The sequence below is a fragment of the Camelus ferus genome, chromosome 1 (assembly GCF_009834535.1).
Source record: "Camelus ferus isolate YT-003-E chromosome 1, BCGSAC_Cfer_1.0, whole genome shotgun sequence".
In the NCBI taxonomy this organism is placed as follows: domain Eukaryota; kingdom Metazoa; phylum Chordata; class Mammalia; order Artiodactyla; family Camelidae; genus Camelus; species Camelus ferus.
In genome coordinates this window covers 97,992,516-98,008,980 of record NC_045696.1, presented here as the reverse complement: position 1 = coordinate 98,008,980, position 16,465 = coordinate 97,992,516, and the positions used below count along the sequence as shown (strand labels likewise).

The window sequence follows — 16,465 nt, the reverse complement described above, 5'->3', positions numbered from 1 at the left end:
AGCAGTAAGAGCCTGAAACAATAAATATTATACTATTTGCAGGCATGTAAAGAAACCATGAACCATGAATAAAAGTTTCTTGACTCTAACTACAATGTATTAGTTGGAACTATTCTTTAGAAGCAAAAAAACCCCAAAAAAACAAAAAAACAAAAAACTTTTCAATAGCTTATAAAGCGAGTCTAGATCTGTTCAATCCTATCAGGTTCATTCAAAGCAATTATCCATTGTGCCCATTTTGTATCAAGGCATACTAATAAGATTATCTCTAAAATAACTACATACCAAATACCATTACAATAAAAAAGATTCTGAAACTAAAACAGAATCAGCATAGTTAGAAGTCAGCATAGTAGGAGGAGGGAGAGAGTAATGATTGGGAGGGAACACAGGAAGATCTAAGTAGTAGTTACATGGATATGATTACTTCATAATTCACTGAGCTGAACAATCATGATGTGTACTTTTCCCTATAAGTACATCTCAATAAAAATGTTTAAAAAAATTATACCTCAGAAGGAGGAATAATCCTTAAAGGATTATTCCACTTTACATGAGTCTAGACCTACCTAGATACAGTTTGATAGCTAACAGCCACAAGCAGCCAGTAAGCCACTGAAATGTGGCAAAGCCAAATTGAGATGTGTTGTAAGTATACAATACCACCAATTTTAGAACACTTAAGTTTAAAAAAAATCATGTAAAGTATCTCAACAATTTTTACATTTTAGATAAATAAAAATGTATTGTAAGAATTAACTTCGTTTTATTAGAAAATTTTAAATTATCTTTGTTTCACAGTATCAATCTATTTCTTAGAGATGATCTAAAGAGTTAGTGAAACTAGAATACTGACTCTGAAACATACCTCCAAAAGCACGTCTTTTTATGTTAAAAGGGCTTAAATATAAGAAATATATCAACTATTAAAACACATAATTAACTATAAAAGGTGTATTAGTAAATCCAAGTACAAAACTCTTCATAGTCTGCTAGACTTGGGTCTCCATTACACTCAACACTAGAACACTACTCCATCAAACACTGTATCTGTACTGAGCATAAAACTAACCTGTTCATTCTGAATGACTTGGCAAATACAGGGTTTACAAAAGACATGTGCACAATATGTTATGACAGGAACTGTTAAAGAATCCAAGCAAATTGCACATTCCTCATCGGAACCTGAGCTCAGAATTAACTTCATCTTCCTTATTAATGTCTTCCGTAGTTCTTCAGGTGTATCATTTCCTAGAGAAAAGGCTGAAAAATTAATTTCAGAGCAAGACTTGTAATATGACTAGACAAGTTGTTAATCTTTCTTATATAGGAAAAAGTTTTGCTTAGGTAGTCTTTAGTCTTTTTTTTTTTAACCATAGGCAAAAAGCATGACTTAAATCTGAAATTTTAAGAAAAATCCAGAAGCTAAAATAGTAGTGAACCCACTTAACATACATTACACAGAAGCATCATTATAACACAGTCTGCAGGTAACACAGAATAAAAGGCTGACCCAATCTGATCTTTCATCTATCACTGGAAATCCTGAAAGACCTCATTAATATTCCATTTCATTGTTAAGAGATTCTTGAGTACATTTCTAGTTGAGTCCTATACTAAAAACAATGTCCACTTGACAAATAAACTAAATTTAGGCCATATGAAAGGTTTCTCATTCTGATTTAAATATCTCTAATAATATGATGTGTAAACCAATTGCATATACCTACCTGAGGGACCACTGGAAGACACTGCATTTGTAAGAAGGTGAGTATGACAACAAATCTGCCGCAATCTAAGCAAAAGACCCAGGACATCTGCATAGTGTGCAAGGACAGTCCCTTCATTAAAATACCTAGAGGTAAAAACGTTAAATATTATGAGGGCCTCTAAACAATACTTCCTATTCTAAAACAGTGGGAAAAAATGGCATTGTTCTCTTCTTCTCTGGAAATCACTTCAAAACAGAATGGAAAACAGAAAAGTAAACTCTATCTTTAACGAAACCAGGAGAGATTTGTGACAATAAAGTAGAATATATGAGAAATGGCTGCCAACTGCGGTGAAAGTCAAACAGGAAGATTCCAAGAGATATGACTGCAGAGCTCAAGCAGACCTGCCAGAGCAGAATTCTTCAAAATAAACAGCATGCCCTGAGGAGAAAATCATCATCTCTTATTTGCAGAAATAAAAACAGAGTGCATGGTTCATGGCTTGAACATCCCTGGACAAGTTTATACCAAGAAAGAAGGGAGGCAAGCTGAATAAGAAAAGACACGAACCTACTGTGTTTTCAGAAATGACAATGGACACAGCACTGCCTATTGCAAGGAACCCTGAAGCTTCTGATCCCGCTTTATAAGCATAAGTAAAACCTGAAAGAACTCACATGTAACCTTGAGCCATAATTAAATAGAGATATATTTCCTGCTAGTCAGGGATACAGCTATGACCCCTATCCCTTCATATGAATCTCTTGCAAATAACTAGTCCAAAAAGAACTCAATGCATTCAAATATGAGTAATAATCAGTAGTAAAGAGCAAGGGAGAGAACAAACGGCAACAAAAGAAAACACCAGAAAAATGTTGCCATATAGCAAATAAAAATTATGACCAAGAGTACTGCCATGATTTAACACCATTCAATAAAACAGTTCCTCCTAAAAAAAAAATGCTTAAAGCAGAGACAAAGAACTTTGAAAAGGTACAGCAAAACAGAACAGAGATGAAAGATGAGCTGATACAGCTAAAGAGTGTGAAATAGAAAAGTGAATGCAGAGAAAGTCACAGTGAAGCCAGCATAAAAGAGACTGGCTACTGATAAAAACACAGGAAAGAACATGGGGAACAGGAATGAGAAAAGCAAAATTAAGCAGAAGGATGTAAAGGATTAGAATAAAATGATACCTATGGAAAACAAAGAATATCCCACATACAGAGAGAAAAATAAAATAATGGGACAGAAAATAGTATTTAAGAAAACTTTACAGAAAGAGGAGTGGGGGGTGGGGAAGCCTAGAATCTACAGATTTAAATCGTACCATATGTTTCAGAAAAAAACCAACAGAGGTCCTGGTCAAATTGCTGGACTTTAAAGAATAAAGTTTTCCCACAGAAATATTCAATATAAAATATAGTAGAACAAAGATAACACCAGCTCTGGAGAAAGAGTAGGTGATCCAAAAACTATATATCAAGGTAATCTGACATTTAAATATTAAGACAATAGAAGAAATATAACTTAATGGTTAGGAACACAGCCTCCAGAGCTAGACTGTCTGAATTCAAAACCTGGCTCTGCCAATTTAACTGAAACCCTGGGCAGGTTTCTCAACCCATGTCTTGAGCCTCCTCGGCTTTAACAGTGGCATAACACATACCTCATAGGACTGTAGTTTTAAAAAAGTTAATACTTGCAAAACATTTAATAGTGCCTGGACTACAGTAAATGATATTTATCTGCTGATATTAATAAGAGTTGTAGTAGGACAACAAATGCTTCTCAATATTCAGGAATGCAAGAAATAAGCAATATAAAGATTAAACTTACAAATTCTAGAATCAAAGTGCCTGAACTTACATACCAGCTCTGTCACTCACTAGCTGTGTGACACAGTACAAGTTACCTAACTGCTCTGTGCTTCAGATCCTTTTTCTGTAAAATGTAGGTAATCCTTCTGCTGACTTAATAGGATTAGTATGAATAACACACTTAGATGAATGCATAATATCTGGTAAGTACCAAATAAACATTAGTAAATGTATTACCTATTAAATATTTTTAAAATAACATCTTTCTCTGAGAACACAGTTTAATTAAGTTTTACCAACAGTCTAATTATTCCCTGGCATGGTCACATCTTACAATGATAATCAGCATTTCAGTTTAAAAAATTTATTTTGAGTGCCACATAATGGAAGCAGAAGCCTCCTCCTACCTTCACCAGCTTACAGTATTGTTAAAACTCTTTCCTAACTTCATGCATTCTCGTGGTGATCTTACTCAATCTCCTGGCTTTAATTACCATCATTTACACACAGATGACTTTCAAATTTGTATCAAACCAAGAACATCCTCATGAACTCTAATCTCACATTCAAGTGATTTTGCAAGATCTCCACTTGGAAATTTATGCATAGGCATCACATAATCAATGTGTCCGAAGCTGAGTTTCTCATCTTTCCTGAAAAAACTCTACTGCTCCCATACTTATGCTGCAAATGGCCATTCTACCCTTCTAGTCACTCATGTGAAAAACCTTGGAGTTACCTTTCTCTCCTCTCTCACACCCCATATTCTATCAATCAGCAAGTTCTGTTGGCTCTACCTTCAAAATATAACAGAATCCAGGCATTTCTCACTCCCTTCGTCACTACTACTGTAGTAAAAAACACCATCATCTCTTACTCTGATTTTTGCTACTGTTCTCCTTATTTATGCCTTATGCCTAAAATCTAAGTCTTGACACAGGAGCCAGTGATCTTTTAAAAATATAAAATTAAGTCACTTTCCTGGCCCAAAACCATTCAAAGGTTCCCAAATCTCATAAAAAATAAAAGCCAAGGTCCGTGAAATATTCCACAATGCCTTACATACTTTGTCATCCACCCCTACTCCAATAACTTTCTGATATCACTGCTTTCCATCTTGCTTATATTATGCAGTCACACTTGCCTCTTTGGTGCTCAAGTTCTTCAGGTATGCTCCCAAGTCAGGGCCTTTACACTTGCTGTTCCCCTCTGCCAGAAATGTCCCCATTCTCAATCTCCATTAGATCTTTTCCCACATATCACCTTCTCAGTGATGTCTTCCCTGAATACTCTATAAAAACAGCTTCAGCACTCCCTATCTCCTTTCTTGGTTTTACTTTTTTCCCATAGAATTTAATTGTTTTATCATCTATTTCATCCCACTGAAATATAAACTCCTTGACGGTAGAGATTTTTGTCTATTTTATTCCACTGTATCCCAATGTGTGTAACAGTGTCTAGCACACAGACACTTAATACATTTAAGCTGAAAGAATGACTATGAAGGGAATTTCAATCACCACTGTAAGATTTTGAGCTCTGAAATCTCCTGCGTAGAACAATCTTTCTAATTCCTATTAAATCTGCTTTGTACGTCACTGAAGTTCTTATTTTTTGAAGATTCTTCTATATTCTTTTTTTTCCTGATTTTTTGTTTTTATTAAAGTATAGTCAGTTTACAATGTTGTATCAATTTCTGGTATACAGCACAATGCTTCCGTCATACCTGAACATATATATATTCATTTTCATATTCTTTTTCACTGTAAGCTACTACAAGATACAGAATATCCCCTATATTCTCAGCCCTGCTTTGTCTTCACTTGTCTCCTACTCATTCTGGTTCCTACAGGTATGCATATCAAACATGCTCTTTGCTTGAACCAGAATGTCTCACCTTCTACCAATCCCCAATATCTTTAATCTATACTCCGTTAGTTCCTATTCCCAGATTTCCATGTGTGGTTGGAAAGTAGTATTGATTTAACTTTCACATATATTCCACACCAACTGAAGCCTAACACTCTAAAAACCTTACTTTTATGCAATGGCTGCAAACCCAGTCTACCTTCCTCAACTTCCCATTACCTTACTCTGCAGATACTCTTGTCTCACAGTTCACTGATTATACTCTTGCTATTATCTACCTCCATACTAGGCTTTATTTTTCTCTAACAATTTGCTTTATTCTCTTTTCTGCTGGTAGTCTCTTCCATGTTCTCTTCCTCTCAAAGTAGTGACACAAATAAAATCATAAAAAAATTGATCTAGCAGCCAACTATCTACCCTATCTACCAATCTCAGTTTTTTCCTCACTTTTAAAGACAAATCGTGAAAAATGGTCTATCCCTACAGCTGCTCTACTTCACAATCCCCTTACTCCTACAATTTGGCTACATGTCTCATTATTATCGTGAAACTATTCTGGGAGTTAACTTCTGAATCACCAAATTAAATAGCCTTTACTAAGCCTCTGCACTATGTGACACTACTGACCATTCCCTCTTTCTTGATTACGCTGTCTTTACCGAGATTCTATGAGTTTTCTCTCCTTTCTTCATACTTCTCCCCTTGACAGAATCTCTTCCAATGGATCCTCCTTATTGTCTGAAACGTGGACATTCCTCCAAGTTTTGGTCCTTAATAGGTTTATTTTCTCTATATATACTCTTCTCAATGTTTTGAATCTTCTCCCATGACACAGAACCAGGGACAGAAGTAAGCAAGGTCTTCTGACTAGTAATTCAAAACTTGCCATTTCATGTAAATTTTATATTTTTTCCTAACTTTAAGAATTACTTACCTGGTGAATTATTTATTTCACTCACTTCAACCATTAGTTCATAAAAAGTAGTTTAAGTAGCTAAAGAAACAATTTATACGTCAGTGTATTTAAGACTTTATATCTAAAAAATATTATTCAATTAAATGTTAACAAAGAAAAAAACTGTTTTCTAAAAAGACTTTCTTTCTCCATACCTTCCAATAGTAGCTCTGCCTTCATTTTTCACAGACTGATAAATCTTTCTCTCTTCCTCTGAAAGTGTAATGTGCTGAATAAATACTTTACGTTCTGGTAACTCCAAAACAGGTTTTCCTTTAATTTTGCTTGTCTTTGTTCTTCTAAGTGTAATATTTTTAATTAGGGACTGTAAACGCCTAGTCAAAATAAAACAAGTAATTATATAACTTTTTATTTCTATAAGTTAACTCAATGAGAACAAAAAATATTTTGATTTATTACTGTTTTACAACCTTAGTAAAGGTTTTTTTTTTCTTTTAAAATATCCTTTGGGGTTTTTATTCAATCTGATAATGAAAGACATATTCTACAGACAGAAAAACTATAGCAACAAAACACATTTAAATTTGCTCTCAATTCAATACCTGTTAGTTTAACCTTTTATCTCATCCTCATTTTTCTTAAGCTCTTCTCTCCCCATTTTTCTAATCACTAACCCTTTCTATTTCCCAATTCTGTCAACTACACCACCCAATGTTTGACATTCAAACTCTGAATAAGCACCTACTACTAAGTGCAAGGCATTCCACTACTCTAGGCAAAAAATTTGAACATTAGCCTAGTACCTTGATAAATGGCTATCACCATGTTGGGAAAGGTGGGTTAACTTTTAATAGTAGTCAGAAATTTCTGTCTCCTCAAATAAGAATCACTAGATTTTAGGAGTCAAAGGCATTAAGATGTAATCACTTTTTGGAGAGGAAAGCCAACAGTCAGGTTAAAATAGTAATGAAAGTGGTAACTGATTCAAGCTGCTAACAATTATTTGCAGCTAATATTAATCAGTTGTCATGAAATTACTTACCTAAGTCCTCCTTCATCTCCCATTGTGACAGGACGCTGTATTGTTCTATGCCACCATTCTCTATCAAGAAATGGTTTAAGTTTTAAAAAGGAAAGAAGAGACCACAAGTCCTTTAAAGAATTCTGGATTGGAGTGCCTAAAAAAACAGAAAACTGTTATAACTCTATGGCCAGAATACACAATCAGAATATCCACTTGGCCCAATCAGTTGAGACAACAGTTGAAAATGGGCACTTTGTACTTAAGCACAACCGCTAACAATTAAGCTGTAATCCTTTGTTAAACATACATACAATTTCAAAATATAGTCTGGCTCTAATTTTGAGCTCTCACTTGCCATACTAACAAAAAGACCACAGACCCCGTAAACTCAATTTTCTCCTTATCAAGAACATTTGCTTATTTGATTTTTAAATCAGCAGCACTAGCAAGAAGGAAAGATCTAATGTGAGTTTACAGTCTCTTCCCCACCTTCCAAAGTAAAGGTTCACGAGTAGTAAGATGGGAAGTAGAAAAATCATGATTCTGATTGGAAGATTAAAGTGTCTAGAGTTTCCAAGGTTCAAAAATAAATCTAGTGACTGTTTCATAAATGAACAATAATTCAAATGTTGCTCTATTATGGGCAGTTATAAAAAAAAAGTCAAGATGTTTTATTACATGATTCTATGAATAATTTTGGGAGAGACCTTATTATCTACTTTAAGTTTACAAAGTTACTTAATAACTTACTTAATGATACATATTTGGGAATTAATTATTTAAAATATACACTATCATTACCTGTCAATACCCATCTTCTTTCTGCTTCTAAATCAAGTACAGCTTTTGTCTGCTGAGCATTTGGATTTCGTATGGCATGTCCTTCATCCAGGATCACTCTTAGCCACCTTATGCTATGTAATGGACTATCACCTTTAGTCTAAAATAAATGTTTCATATGAATTAAAAACACAGAAAGGTAAAATAGTACTTTATGTAATTTGGTAAGTAATATGAGTTATTATTCTTAACTTATTTACTATGCGGTAGGTACTGCTTTAAGCACTACATATATTAAGTTACTGAATGTTCACAAACTTATGAAGTATTATTATCCCTATTTTATAGATGAGAAAATTGAAGCACCAAGGTGTGAAGTACGTTGCTCAAAGTAACACAGCTAGGAAGTACAGAGTTAGCATTCAAACCCAGATAGTCCAGCTCTCTGCTAAGACCTTGGTTCAAAACACTAAGCTATTCTGCCTCAGAAACATATGATGATATAAAAATTGTCAACTTTAAGAATTATTTGAATATAACAAAATTACATTCTTTTATGTAAAAGTTAATGTTCTTAACTTGAAGACTAAAATTTTTACTATTAAGTATTTCAGAAAACATTTTAACTTAACTGGAATTACAGACAAACAATAATTAGATGTCTAAATGAACTGGGAAACTTACAAACTTCAGATACAAAAAAGCTTATTTTTAAACTAGATAATCAATAATCAAACCATTGTGATAGAAAATATTCCATAATATTAGAAAAAACAGAATTCATTTACAAACTGCTGTATGTAATTATAACTTTAAGTGTTCTATATGGAAAATATTACTAAATTATGATCTAAAGGAAGCCCAACGAACCTTTTTTGCACAAGATTAAAAAACAATTTCCTATTTATTTCCTATATATTAAGTATTTAGAAAGAAAAAAGGGAAGAGTATAAAATCTGAATTTCAGAACACTTTAGAAACTTGAAGCAATTTCTTAAATTCAACTTTTGAAAATCTGAGTATCAACATACTTACTCCATAGTCATGAGTTAAAATATTGTATGTAGTTAAAACAATATCCTGCTTTGAAAGCAAGGCTGGGTCTCTAACACGATCAGGACCATAATAAACATAAAAATTCAAGTGCACATCTGATTTTATATGTTGTCCAAACTGATCCTAAAATAAAATTAGAAATATTTTTAATAATAAGTAGATTAATGTCAAGTTCAATACGTGTATAAAATGTACTGTCTTGGCAGTAGTGTCACAAATCAAACTACTAAAATTGCAAAAAATCAAGTTTCATGCAATTTAAACTAAAATAATGATAGTAACACTATTAATTACTTTATTGTCAAGGAAACTGACATATACACAACAATAATACATTATAGAAATCTGTCTGGCCCTCCCAGTGAGCAGCAGCTTCATTTTTAGAAGGAAAAAGCAACCCCACTTTTTAAAAACAGTAATTAGTTTTTTTTAATTTAGTATTTTAACAAAAAGGATCTTTCAATGTTTCCAGTTAGTGACTTACTAGTATCAAAATTAAACAGTAAAAGAAAAGTAAGCAATATTTTCATGAATGGAGGCAGGGATTCAAGCACAGTATCCACTCTCATTCATTTATTATAGGCCTATACAGTATAATTTATCATTATACTGTTTGCCAGGTATCAACCAGAAGGGTGGTACGGATAAAAAGAAAAAGAAGACCTGATCCCTGCTCTCCTTGAGAACATGCTCAATTTAAAATACCTGTTTTTTTGTTTTTTTTCCTAATCATGAAAACAGTAAATCTGGGAGATTCTGAGCAGGAAAAATAAAATCATGATTAGATGAGAGACAGAAGACAACAGGGAGACACAGCTGAGAAGCTATTAGGTGAAATATGATGAAGACCTAAATCAGAATGGCAGAAGTAAGAACAGAATGGAAAGGACTGGTGTGAAACAAAGACACTAAGAAGAAGGGACTGATGAGACTTCAGGATAATTAAAAGGGGAAAGGAAGCATAACGATGAGAAACAGACAGTGAGTATTATCAGTTAAGACATTTAAAATTTCTGGTCACTGTAGAATATCTGACCGGAGAAGTATAGACTAGGAAAATTTAAATACTGGCCTGTAATGGAAGTGTAGAAATGGACTTTCAGGTTAAGAGTAGACAGTACATGAAGTTATAGGAATGAAAAAGATTTTCTAAGGAGAGAAAATGCAATGAGAAAAGGGAGCCAGGGGAAGAGCCTATAGAACAGTAGTATTTAAAGAGCAGACTTAAGCTTCTATTGGGAAATATGACATGATGTCTGGGATATGATTTAAAATACTTCAGCAAAGAAAAAATAAAGCAAATGTGGTGAACTTTTGGTTCTTGAATCTAGACTAAATGGTGGTCTCATTACAAATTTCATAATACTAAAAGAAAAAAATCATGCTTTAAGGGGAAAAAAGGCAGTTTAAATAGAAAGCATGGAAGGAAAATAGAGAAAAACAATAGTCAGAAAGTTGGGACAGCAAACAAAATCTTGGGAGGAGGATTAAAGAATATCAAAGTTTCAAGAACAAATATAAAATAGATTTTTTAATTTGTAATTTATGTTCATTTCCTTTCTTTACCAAAAGGACTAACGATGATCTACTAAGACAGACATAACAAAGGTAAGAAAAGCAAAAAGAAAGTCAGGGCAGAGGAAAAGAAAAAGGGAACTCACCAGACATGGCAACAATTAAGTCACTGAAGGCATTCACAAAAGTTTCTATGGAGGGTGGGAGCAAAAACTGGATTTACTATGGGCTGAAGAAAGAATGTAATTTGAGACAATAAAGGCAAAAATACAGAGACAGGATAAAACATGCAAGAGTTACGGTGAAAATGCAGAGACTTTTATCAACAAATCTGGTGGAAAAGGAAAGGAGAGAGAAAATAATGAGAAAATTAATCAATGGGTTGCCCTGAAATGGAACAGAGAATACTTGTGGAAAGGTTAGACTTGAAACAGAAGAAAATTAACTCTTTGGAGAAAGAATTATAATGAGTTTCAAGTCACTGTGCTAGGTTATGTGTGTATGTGTATGTGTGTGTAAATGAAATAGGTGTCATTATTTCCTTTTCCATTGGGTGGAAAAAGTAAACTCTCAAAATATCCAGAAAAATCATGTGGTAGAAGTGAGACTGGTATCTTACTGTTTTAACTGAATTCTATTCTATGTCTGAAGACAAAGAAAGGAATATAAGGTAGCTCTAGCCTGCTCATTAGAGTGCTAGGTAATGTGACTTGGGAACTAGGAAGAGAGCAGCTTACTGAGAGATTGCAAGATTCTAATTCTTATCCCTATATGTTCAACCATCACATTTCTTTAAAAATCAGTTTTTCCATAACCTCAGTAGGCATGATTTTGCCAAGGTTTCCTTTCTGAAGTTTATATCATCTAAACTTTTGTTGTTTCCATATCACCTAAACTCTTGTTGTTTTCCAAATATAATACATTGAAATATGTTTATTTCCAAATATAATGAAACAGTGATTACTCATTTTAAAAAATACATATCCACACCCCCAACCATCTAAAGAATCACTGTTCTTTTGTTTATACCTCCATTAGTACTTGTAAACTTCACCCTGAAACTGCCATTCAAGTACCCATGTATTGTCCTTCTGGCAATGGATCACACATGGGAAAAAAAAAAAAGCAGTAATTTTGTTGAATTAAAATAAAACAGCAAGAAAGAACTAAAACTCATCCTAGTCCTGAGAGGAAAAACGACACTAATCAGGAGAAGGTGTAATTAAAAAATAAATACACCAAAAACTTATAATAAAAAGGTAAGTGCCAAAGAAGGCAAGGCTATATAAAAGTCAAGAAGATAGGAAAGAGGCCATGGAATTTGACAATGAGACAATAACTACTGACCTTTTCCAATGCAATTTAGAGAACTGGTGGCAGAAGCCAAATTACAATGAGCTAAGGAGTCAGTAAGTAAAAGCACAAAGGAGAGCACAAAGTGGAAATTAAACCCCGAGGTATGACAGTGAAGGAAAAAAAAGTAGTAACTTAAAGGTGAGACATAATCAAGAGAAAGTATTGAAAAATGAAAAAGATCTGAGAACATTTCATGAAAGAGCCAGGGGGGAGACCAAGAAGAAGAAAAATAACAGACAAAATGCAAAGGCAGAAAGAGAATCTAATGTACAGACTAAGGTATTGATCTTATAAAGAGCAGGACCTCTTCCACCTCTGAGATTAGAGGAGGAAAGGCCAAGAGAGATGTAGATAACTTTGGAGGTGGCAAGAATGGAAGTTCACATCCAGTGGTCTTTATGTTCACAATGCTTCCAACAGTCATTATTTCATTATAACATGCAGCTTGAAGCTCAAAATGGAAAGGAAACAGAACCCAAGCTGCTCCTTACACATAACACATAGAGGTTCCATTCCAATGTAATGTTTTAGAACAGAAATGCAGTGTGGAATAAAACATAAAAATAAAAGAAAAATAAGACAAAATTTTCTGGTGGGCAGCCTTAAAAGCATAGGCTCCAGAGTCAGAACGTTGGAGACTACATCCTAGCTCCATCATTTATTAACTAGATGACTTAGGCAAGTTACTTAACTTCTCTGTGTTTCAATTCAGTCACCTGGAGAATGAGAACAGTTGTGAGGATTACATGAGAAAATCTATGAAAAGAGCTTAGGGAAAAACTGAGCACACAGAAGCTCACTAAATGTTACAAGTTGTTACAAAAACAAATGTTATTTTTAGTGGTATTCTTAGAAAAGAGGTCCCAACAGTTCATAAATATGATGTGGTCTTAAATTACACCCTTTTCCTACTCTGGGGGACAGAAATGGAAGAGGCAGAAGTACAAACCAAATCCTACCATAGCAACTGACAGTTTCTCTACCATAAATCCTCAAAGAAAAATCACTTCCGTTGAGCAAATATAATCTCAATTCACTTAACAATTATTTGAGTTTAGATACAAAGTGCTGACTAAATTTATTTCTCCCAATGAATGACTCTGTAACACAATACTTTTTATAATGTAAAACAAATATAAATTATATCACATTTTAAAGAGCTGGGAAGACTTACAATCCAGTTGCTCAACACAGAAAGTGGACAGATGATCAGTGTTGTTCTTGGTCTCTCTTCAACATCAGCTTTCTTTGAAACCTCCACTGCAGATGCTCCTGAAAGAATCAATCAGTGACACACCCTTTAGCTGCTCTCTTTTCCTCAAATACACATGGAATCAATAAGGAGATGATAAAAGGAATTAGGAAGAATTAAAATGAGGGATTCTGTTTCTAGCCATAATGAAATAACAGAAACTAAATTTTACTGTGCCACTTTATACAACTAAAAATGCAGACAGTGATTATTTATGGGGGGAGGTAGAGGATTGTGGCTGGGAAGGGGCACAAGGAGAAAATTTTGGAGTATCTCCTGATATTCGTTAGGTTATTCAGTTATTAAGGTGAATATTTATTTTATGTGGTTTTCTAAATTTGTATTATAGTTAATATGGTAGCCAGACTCCAAGACGGCCCCCAATGATATTTACTTTCTGACACTCACAATCTTGTGTAGTCCCCTCCCACTCTCAACTAGGACTGGCTTACGGGACCAATGGGGATATGGTAGAAACGATGGTATACTACTTCTGAGATTAAGTTATAAAAGATGCAGCTTCTGTCTTGAGTGCTCTCTCCCTCTCTCTCCTGATCACTCCCTCTGGGGGAAGCCAGCTGCCATGCTGTGAGGACACTCAGGCAGCCTATGGAAGAACATACTACAATTTTATTTTCCATTCCCCTACTGGACATTATTTCCAATATTTCACTAAAATAATGTGGCAATGACAACTATTTTTTCACATCTACTTGTATGTATCTGTAGAGTTCTAGGTAGTGTATCTTTGGCTTCATTGTATTTGGCCTACTTGCTCTCCATGGTAATTTACATTCACATCCACTGTGCATTCCTGTTGACGCACAACCTTGCCTATACTTGACACTGAGATTTTAAAATATTTGTAAATATGATGGGTGAGATGGTATCTCACTATTCCTTTAATCTGTATTTCCCCAATGACAGAGTCTGCCTATCTTTTCCTATGGTTACTGGTCATTTGGATTTTCTTTCCATGGACTGTACATTGATATTCTTAGTATCTAGCCTCCTATTGGGTTGTCGTTTTCTAACTGATTTGTAAAAGATTCTTTACATATTCTAGATATTAATCCTTTTTTAAGTTGTAGTTATCACAAATTCTTCTTAAGCTTTATCATTCCTCACTTTGTTTGCATAGAAACTTAAAATGCAGCATAATTTAAACAATAATTTCCTTATGACTTCTGGTGTCTTAAGTTTAAGAAATCACCATCACAAGACATGGCTTCCATCTCTACTCACTCATTTTTGCTTCTATTCTGCTTCTCTTCTAGAAATATGGTTTTTTGGGTTTAACATAGCTATGATTTTTCAAGATTCTCTCTTGTATTACAGCTATTGTCTGCAACAGAAAGGGACTTTTTTTCTGTGAAATTAATTCTATCTCAATTAAAAATTCCACATTTCTAAAAATTTCTAAAGTTAGGATCAAGTGTAGTAATCTATCTGAAATGCCTATATATTCTATTCCTAGTTGATTTTCAGATGAAAAGTTGGTTCTTTCTAAACATTCTTCGTTAGCTCAAATATCACCTTCTTAAATATGCACCTTCAATCAATCTTTATTTCACTATGGTCTTTTATTTTCCTAACAGTACTTATTAAAATTGTTCCATATATATTTAGGTGCTCCTATGTTGGTACATATTTACTTAGAATTGTTGTATCTTCTTGGATTGATTCCTTGATCATTATGTAGTGTCCTTTGTTTCTTATAACAGTCTTTATTTCAAAGTCTATTTTGTCTGATGTAAGTATTGCTACTCTAGCTTTCCTTTAATTTCCATTTGCATGGAATACCTTTTTCCATCCCCTTGCTTTCAGAGTGTGCATGTGTCTCTATATCTGAAGTGAGTCTGCTGTAGGTAGCATATATATGGGTCTTGTTTTTGTATCCATTCAGCCAGTCTGTGTCTTCTGGTTGAGCATTTAGTCTGTTTACATTTAAGGTAATTATTGATATGTACTTTTAATTGCCATTTTGTTAATTGTTTTGGATCTGTTCTTGTAGGTCTTTTTTTCCCTTTCTTTTGTTTTCTTCTCTTGTGACTTGATTATCTTTAGTGTCATGTTTGGATTCCTTTTTTTGTGTGTGTATATCTATTACAGATTTTCGATTTGCAGTTACCGTGAGATTTTGTATAGCAGTCTCTCTCTATATAAGTGATTGCTTTAAGTTGCTGATCTCAATTTCAAACGTATTTTATTTTATTTTTTAATAAAGCATTTTTATTGTTTTGGTTTTTGCTTGTTTGTTTGGGGAGGAGGTAATTAGGTGGTTTTTTTTTTTTTAATGGAAGTATGGGGGATTGAACCCAGGACGTTGTGTGTGCTAGGCATGCATTTTACAAGTGAGCTATACCCTCTCTCCTCAAATGCATCTTAAATACCCCACATTTATACTCTCCTCCCCCATGAACAGTTTTTGAGATCATATTTTACGTCTAATTTTTCTGTGTATCCCTTAACCACTTATTGTAGATATAGGTGATTTTACTACTTTTATCTTTTAACTTCCCTACTAGCTTTGTGTGTGGGTATTTCCTACCTTTACTGACTACTTGCCTTTACCAGTGAGCTCTTTCATTTTGTAGTTTTCTTGTTTCTAGTTGTGACCTTTTCTGCCTAGAGAAGTTCCTTTAGCATTTATTGTAAAGCTGGTTTGGTGGTGCTGAATTCTATTAGCTTTTGCTTGTCTGTAAAGCTTTTAATTTCTTCATTAAATCTAAACGAGGGCCCAGCTGGGTAGAGTATTCTTTGGTTCTAAATTTTTCCTTTTCATCACTTTAAATATATCATGCCATTCCCTTCTGGCTTGTCAAGTTTCTGTTGAAAAAAATCAGCTGATGGTCTTTTGGTATTTCCCTTGTATGTTATTTGTTGCTTTTCCCTTTCTGCTTTTACTATTCTGTCTTTATCTTTAATTTTTGTCATTTTAATTACAATGTGTCTTGGTGTCTTCCTCTTAGAATTCATCCTGTATGGAACTCTCTGTGCTTCCTGGACTTGGGTGACTGTTTCCTTTCCCAGGTTAGGGACATTGTCAGCTATTATGTCTTCAAAAATGTTCCCAGGCCCTTCCTCTCTCTCTTCTCCCTCTGGGACCCCTGTAATGTGAATATTAAAGCACCTGACGTTGTCCAAGAGGTATCTTAAACTGTC

General features: G+C 34.0%; 1 protein-coding gene across 1 annotated transcript in view; it reads right to left on the bottom strand.

The window, feature by feature from the left end:
- Nucleotides 1-16,465, bottom strand: part of HLTF (helicase like transcription factor) — a 55,182-nt gene that overhangs the window by 14,870 nt on the left and 23,847 nt on the right. The window contains 7 exon segments of the mRNA XM_006187256.3: nt 1,073-1,251; nt 1,731-1,855; nt 6,512-6,691; nt 7,360-7,495; nt 8,143-8,281; nt 9,157-9,300; nt 13,223-13,320. Coding sequence (XP_006187318.1) covers nt 1,073-1,251; nt 1,731-1,855; nt 6,512-6,691; nt 7,360-7,495; nt 8,143-8,281; nt 9,157-9,300; nt 13,223-13,320 — 1,001 coding nt within the window.